General features: G+C 41.9%; 1 protein-coding gene across 1 annotated transcript; it reads left to right on the plus strand.

Moving 5' to 3' along the window:
- Positions 1 to 1,185: 1,185 nt before the first annotated feature.
- On the plus strand, positions 1,186 to 5,150 carry LOC105050849 (protein SMAX1-LIKE 4). Its single transcript, XM_010931034.4, is given in 5 exon segments — positions 1,186 to 2,079; positions 2,082 to 2,595; positions 3,239 to 3,354; positions 3,357 to 3,466; positions 3,554 to 5,150. Coding segments are annotated over 5 exon segments (2,982 nt in total). The 5' UTR covers positions 1,186 to 1,328; the 3' UTR covers positions 5,045 to 5,150.
- The last annotated feature ends 2,635 nt before the right edge of the window (positions 5,151 to 7,785 follow it).

The following is a 7,785-nucleotide window of genomic DNA, read 5'->3' on the forward strand; positions in this document are numbered from 1 at the left end:
GCAGACATAAGCTTGCTTTTTGGATACCTTGGTGGGAGAGGTGGTGGGAGGGAGAGAAAGGGAATATAACAGAGTCTCTTACGAGGATTGGTACGGGTATGTCTTTTTCTTTTGAGACAACGAGATAGCACTCATATGTATGTATGTATGTATGTATGTAAATATAAATATAGACATGTGTAAAGTTATTAAAAACATGTATGTGTCTAAAGTTAAAAGAAAATTCCCTGCTGCTTTAGCCACACTTCGAACCTTTCTTTTTCTACCTCTTTTCTGCTTTCCCTTTTGTTTTCTTTTGAAATTTCTGATGGCTTTGTCTGGCGTTCAAAGAATGATATGGTAAAGGAGGGAAGGCCTCTGAACTCATTTGAACTGCGGGTCCCATTTCTGCTACCTTTCTGAAAGCATGCCTCTAAAAAAAATTAAAAAAAAAAAAGTGCTCTACCACGATTATATTTCTGATAACACTCTGTAAGATAGTAGTATATTTGCATGATCTTCTTGTAAAATGAGAAGATCTTCTTCAGCAGCTTTTCAATATCTCGGCTTCGTGCAAGGAGAACTAGTAATCCACAATGCCCTCCTGAAGAGGACTCGGTAAGCTTTGTAAAATACTATACAATGGCTGGCATCCTACACCATGTGCTTCATGTGTTATGGCTTTAGATTCTTCCGTAGGCTCTGGAAGGGAAATCTCTATTGTTCGAGTGTGATGTCTCTGCTTCAGTGCTTCACGTATGAAGAGTCTACATAACGCATGCTTTTTCGTGTGGACCGATAGGGTAGCAAAGCAAACATTCTCTTTGTCCTTCCATTAATTTCTCATCAATAGATTCAAATTATCGTGATATATCAACATCAAACAACAAGAGAACAAAAAAGTATTGAAGTTAAATATGAACAAAGAAAAAAAAAAAAAAAAGAAAGGCACAGAAAGAGAAAGCAACTCTAGCAGTGGAAAGAGAAAGCGACAGCAACATCCACAGCAGGGCGAAAAAAATAACGTGGACAAACAGACACAGAGGGAAAGCGATAAAGCTTATAAGAAGAACGAAGCTAACCTATCTGTATAAAGCTCCCCCTTCTCACTTCTCTCACCCCTTCCACTTCCAAACCTCCATTCCCTTCCTCTCAACAAGTGGTAATCACTACTCCTCCCCTCAAACCAAGTTGAAGAGAGTGGTGTTACCAAGTTTGGAGGAAAAAGAAACTAAAAACTAGTAAAGAAAAAAAAAAAAAAAGTAGAGGAAAGCTCTGTTAGGAATTGCCATAGGAACTCAACAGAGCTACAATTTTGGGGCGGTGGGGGTGGCATTAGGGACAAAGTAATGCGCACAGGAGCTTGCACGGTCCAGCAGGCCCTCACAGCAGAGGCTGCCTCAGTTCTCAAGCTCTCCCTCAACTTGGCCAGGAGAAGAGGCCATGCCCAGGTGACCCCTCTCCATGTGGCTGCCACCCTTCTGAGTTCCTCCTCCTCCTCTTCTAACCTTCTAAGAAGAGCTTGCCTCAAGGCCCACCCCCATCACCCTGCCTCCCACCCACTTCAGTGTAGGGCTCTCGAGCTCTGCTTCAATGTGGCCCTCAACAGGCTCCCTACGACCCCTCCCCCCTCTTCCTCTGCTTCCTTGTTCCACTCACAGCCTTCTCTGTCAAATGCCCTCATTGCTGCCCTCAAGAGGGCTCAGGCTCACCAGAGGAGGGGTTGCATTGAGCTCCAGCAGCAACAGCCCCAGCAGCAGCAGCAGCAGCCTCTTTTAGCCATCAAAGTGGAGTTAGAGCAGCTCATCATCTCTATTTTAGATGACCCTAGTGTTAGCAGGGTGATGAGAGAGGCTGGTTTCTCCAGCACCTGTGTCAAGAACAACTTAGAAGAAGGAAGCTCTGTTTTAGCCCACTCCTCTCCTCCCTTTTTCTTCGAGTCACACAAGGAGATCTTAAGCCAGGGAAGCTTGTGGCAGTCCCAGTTCTTGAAGCCACCTTCCGAGATAAACGCAGTATATCCATCCTCCCAAAAAGAGGACCTGAGGGTGGTTCTGGAGGTGATGATTAGGAAACAGGGGAGGAGGAACAACGCAGTGGTGGTGGGGACTCTGTTTCCATAACAGAAGGACTCGTAGCTGAGTTTATGGGCAGGGTGGAGAGAAGGGAGGTCCCTGATGAGCTCAAATCCGCACGCTTCATCAAACTCCATCTATCTTACGTTCACCTTAGGCTCATGAGCAGGGAAGAGGTGGACATGAAGGTGGATGACCTAAGGAGAAGGATATTCTCCTTAGCTTCAGATAGAGTTGGTGGGGGTGTGATCATCTATGCAGGGGACTTGAGATGGGCTGTGGATGAGGAAACCAAAGATGGACTGGGCTTCAGGCCAGTGGAGCACATGATAAGAGAGATGGGGAGATTGTTATCAGAGCTTAGGAGCAGCAATGGCAATGGTGGTGGTGCTGTGACCAACAAGGTGTGGCTGTTGGCCACTGCCAGCTACCAGACTTACATGAGGTGCCAGAGGAGGCAGCCATCCCTTGAAACGCAGTGGGCGCTCCAGGCAGTGGTGGTTCCCTCGGGTGGGCTTGCACTGAGCCTCCAAGCACAAAGGTTAGTCCACCAACCAAGAGCTTCTTATCTCTTTCATTACAAATGCTGATTTCCAAGTGTCAACTTTGTTGTTTCTACGAAAGGGAGTTGCGTGTGTTTTTTCTTCTTTCCCTTTTAATGAAAGATGCAGGGAACGATGTTGTTTGGTTCCTTTTACTTGTTCTTGGATTTTTTTACATGATTTGGGATTAGGATCACCTCAGAAAGGCTTCGTGGGTAGAGTCCTTTTCTTTTTCCTTTCTTTGGCTGTAACCCGCCATTGCTACATAGTTCCACTCTTAGAAACACAGTGACATATATTTATGTTCCACATGATAAGCTGCGAGTTATAACTATATCTCCCTTTCATATTCCTTTCAATTCTGATGATATTCTCAAAGAGTTAAAATGAGACATCATTAGAGCTGTTGCTGTCTTGCATGTTTATTTTTCTTTTCCTCCACTTGTATCACCGTAGTCTTTCGATTATGAACCCCCAGCCAAAAAAAAGAAAAAAGAAAAAGAAAATCACCCTACTTTTTGGTATTATTCAATAATTATATTAAAGAAGAAATACCAGATCTGAAAACAGAAAGATATTACATGAGACTCCATTAATTAGCTTACTTGATCTCCTTTTTTGCTAACTGTTCATGCTCTGTAGCGGTCTAGATTGGAGGATGACAAAACTCGGTCAGCATCCTCTCCAAATGCTAGAATTGAAGACTTTTAACTCTAACGAGGAAGAGAAAAAGCTCATATGCTGTGCCGAATGCGCTTCCAATTTGAGAAGGAAGCATCAGTTTTCAAGTCAGAAAAGAGGGACACTAGCAATGGCTCAAACCACTTGCCAATTTGGCTGCAACCACATAAACCAGACAGTCATCACGAGGTAAAAAGCAAGATTTTTATCTCTACCACAATGGTTTCACTTGAGACCTTGACTTTATGAGTAACACCTGCTTTGCATTGATTTCAGGATGCATTGCCTGAATTGAGGAGGAAATGGAACAGATTTTGCCTAAGTCTTCATCATGGCCAACATAACCAGGCTCATTTGTATCCACCCTCTTTCACTCAAGGATTCGTTGGAAAGAGCTGCACTCATGCTTCATCATATCCATGGTGGTCTACAAGCTTACCTCACAACCAAAACAAATCCTTCGTCGAGTCGCATTCAACATCCTTGCCCGAAAATGCAATTTATGGAAGTGCCAGCTTTACACCCCAAATTGCAAATGGAACTGGGAGCTGGCAGGAGAGAGATGCCTCAAATAATTGGCCTTCTGAAGTGAGTTTGAATTTTGTGAAGAAGCCAGCAAACCAGGAGGTCAGGACTACTCTGGCTTTGGGCAGCCCTCTGTTCTCAGATTCAGCAACATCGAAAAACCAAAGAAGAGGAGAGATGGCAGACCCACAAGAGTTAAGCCGGCTACTGGAAGAGAACATCCCCTGGCAATCCGGAACCATTCCTTCAATCATCGAAGCACTGCATGATTGCAGATCAAGTGAGAAGAAGGGGACTTGGCTACTGATAGAAGGGAATGATCACATTGGAAAGAGAAGACTAGCAAGGATAGTTGCTGAGATATTTTGTGGATCCAGTGATAGGCTAATCCACATTAACATGAGTACATTGGGCAGAGGTAGCTCACGCACCGATATCTTCACAGAGGCCTCCAAGAAGGACCAAAAACATGCAGTCCTTGTTGAAGGCATCGATCGAGCACACCCCAACAGCATAAAATTGATTGCTGAAGGCATCAAAAATGGATTCTCCAGGGATGCGTTCGGTAGAGAGGCTGGCCTGGCTAATGGTTTCTACATTCTAACAACATCGAGCTCTACCAAGTTCGACAATGCTGATGAGAATCCTGATGGTGCCCTGAAGATGAGGTTGTCGGTTGAAGAAGCCAATACTCCCCATGATCTGAAAAGGAGGCCTGAGAGGGAATTGCCAGACAAATCGAAGAAATCTAGGACAGAGGAGAGCAGCCTTGACCTAAACCTCTGCGCTCAGGAGGAGGAGGTGGACCAGAGGGATAACGAAGAGGATGGTGTTCCCAGTGATCTGACAGACGAGACAGAAACTGGCGATCCGAATCTCCCATATGAGCTTCTTGAATCAATGACAACTCGTTTCACCATGAATGCAAGCCCCGACCGGTTCTGCCGGCTGTCGGAGAGCCTCCTGTTGAAGCTCCACCAGGCATTCGAGGAGGTGGTGGGCAGTGAAGAAGGGACGGGGCAGTTGTGCGTGGATCAGATGGCAGTGGAGGAGCTGATCATCGCCTCTGGTTCATTCCTGGAGAGCTTGTTGGACAAGTGGGTGAGACAGGTTTTTCAAATGAGCTTGGCAACGGTCAAAAAGAGCGGGAAGGTGAGGTTGGGTGTCGAGGGCAAGGAGGGAAACGTGTGGGAGTTCGGTTTTCAGGGTTCTGTCCTCCCCAGCAGAATTCATGTGGATTGAAGCCCCAATCCGCCCGTCTCCCTTCCATGTGAAAAAATGAAATGGCCAAATTGCCACTTTGTATTTTTTTTTTTTTGGATATTTTTCTATTTTAAATGACTAGTCCCTTTTCATATAATAATAATAGTAGTAATAATAGCAATAATAATAATATTGTAAGACAAAAAGCTCTTTGGCCGGTCATTAATTCGGAAGTTTTTATTTTTGCTAACCAGAGAATCGTTCGAAGGAAGTCTTTCTTTTCAAATATCTAAGTCTACTACTATCACAAAGGGTCTTGGAGAGTTGTTCGAGGCCATGCATTGAAAAAATCAATACAAGATTAGCTTCTTGAAAAGGCAAATTACTCTCTTGAGGTGCTCAATTAACTTTGGTCAATTGGTACTATCTACTTTACCTTCTTATTATATATTCATTTTCAAATTATCAAAATAGATCATTAATAAAATCCACAAAATTAAGAGAGCCTTCTCGTGGAAAGATAAAGATACTGTGAATCATTCTACTGTTTGGTAACCAAATTGGGATTAGATTTGTAGATCTAAGGATCAAGCAGGCTTGGGAATTAAAAATTTGAAACAAATGAATTTTTTCTAGCTTGCCAAGTGGGTTTGAAAATATCTCAAAGGGCCCAGAAAACCTATAGTTCAGGAAAATTTGAAGAGCTTGCGGTAAGAGATGCAAGTTTGGCATGAGATCAAAGAAATTCCTTTCAAGAATGTTAGCAATTTGGATGGATGTCACAAAACAGTGCTTTCTAGAATTGCCTCTCTTTCAAATTAGGAATGGCAGAACATCTGGTTTTGGGAGGATTGACTCTCCTTCTCTGTGCTTCATTTTTGCTCGTTGCTATGGCAGAGCAATTAAGATGAATGCTGCAAGTAGCTCATTTTGGCATAGGTTGGGAGATCCATTAACCAGAGATGAGACCAACTTCCAGAAATGAATGAGATTCTCTCTTGTAAGGCCCATTTGGTTTGCTGATACTCTGATTTAAAAGTTAAAGCCTAGTGGGTGCTTTTCGGGTTGAATCTTTTTACTCATTTTTGAACAATAGTGATATTCGATGTCCTTTCTAAAAGATTATTTGGAGAGCTGCTATTTCAGAGAAGACTTATTTTTTCTTGTGGCTAGCTCTGCATAACAAACTTCAAATTGGGAATGTGTTATCTAAAAAAAGTTGGCAAGGGAATATGAGATGTTCTCCATTTAGCAACAACTCTGAAACTATCAATCATTTATTTTTCGAAGAGTATCTGGTTCGTTGAATCTTTGGTCCTTTTTGCAACAACCCTGAAACTGTCAACCATTTGTTTTTCGAAGAGTATCTGTTCATTGGATCTTTGATCAAAATAGAGACTCAAAGACCAACAATGGCTGATTCATTCTATTGAAGATCAACTTTTAGCAGCCACATGTGCTGGATTTTAGAGAGAGCAAAACTCGAGGATTTTTTTGAATGGGTCATCCTCTATATCCCCTCCACTCTTCTCAAAATCCTGATGAACTATCACAATTGGAAATGCCTTTCTACCAACAAGCCTGATGACCATGAGTTGCAATGGAACAAATTGGTAGCCTTTTGACCTTCAATGTAATGTCATCCTGGTTCTATCCCCGCTTGTAATTCTTCTCTTCCCTCTATCTCCTTGAAAGTTATGTTCCACTCTGCTGTAAATATTTTCGCTTTCGGAATAAAAGCTGGAGGCTGGTCTTTATAGGATCCATTTCTATCAACAAAACAAAAAAAAAAAAGTATTAGTTATTTATATATTGGTTAAAAAAAAAAATTGAATATACATTAAGTCGTGTTTGCCCTTTAAATTCTTTTTGTACAGTGAATTCTATGCACCTCTAGTGGATCCGGGGATCAGCAGTGGCGATTTTGGCAAATTCAAGTGGATCAATGCCTCCTTTGATGGTCAATGGCAGGGTTGGTTTTTTTTTTTTTTTTTTTACTAAAATAAACAGGAGTTGGAGCATCTACCTCTCCTAGGCGTGACCATATGGCCCCAACCTCCACTAGAGAATATTTGATTCGGAGCTGAATTTGGGTCAATGGCAGGTGTATTTAATAGCAAGGTAAGCTATTAGTTAGTTCCTAGTTCTTAGTTTATCTTTCTATTTTAGATTTTAAAATTCATATATGCCTTCTCGCTTGTACAATTAATTTAATTTCTATGTAGAGTGGTGTAGTCTTCCTAGACTTTCCTGGTTCAATAAAGAGGTATTTAATTTTATACAATGGATGGACTTGGGTGATTGGGTTGCTTCTAGTTTTATGATCTCTATGAAGATAGAAAAACAAAATGGATGACGTAACCATGTCTGCCTGTTCATCCAAATTAGAAGTGATCACAATTTCAGAAACTCAATATAAGGTTTTCTCAAAAGTGCTTTTCTAGTTCATGCTCCCTTTGCTCTCAAGTGTCAGCCACTTATTTCCTGTTCTTTCAACCCAATTAGCAGCCTTATTGTTGCAAATACCTCTCGTCTTCTTTGAGGAATAATTGGATGCCATAAAATACATTTCCGAAGTAGAAGAAATGGAAACAGTTCAAAATCTCCCAGCTTAGAATGATGCTAGGAAGTTTATTAAGCTAAATTTGAAACAAACAGCGCCACAAAGTAGTACCCGTTGCTATGAAGACCATCCTGTACCAACTTAAATAAGTACAAAGGATATCAATAAATAAATAAATAAATAAATAGCCCTTCTATTATGAGAATTTGCAAAACCC

This window comes from Elaeis guineensis, chromosome 8 (genome assembly GCF_000442705.2).
Source record: "Elaeis guineensis isolate ETL-2024a chromosome 8, EG11, whole genome shotgun sequence".
Lineage (NCBI taxonomy): Eukaryota > Viridiplantae > Streptophyta > Magnoliopsida > Arecales > Arecaceae > Elaeis > Elaeis guineensis.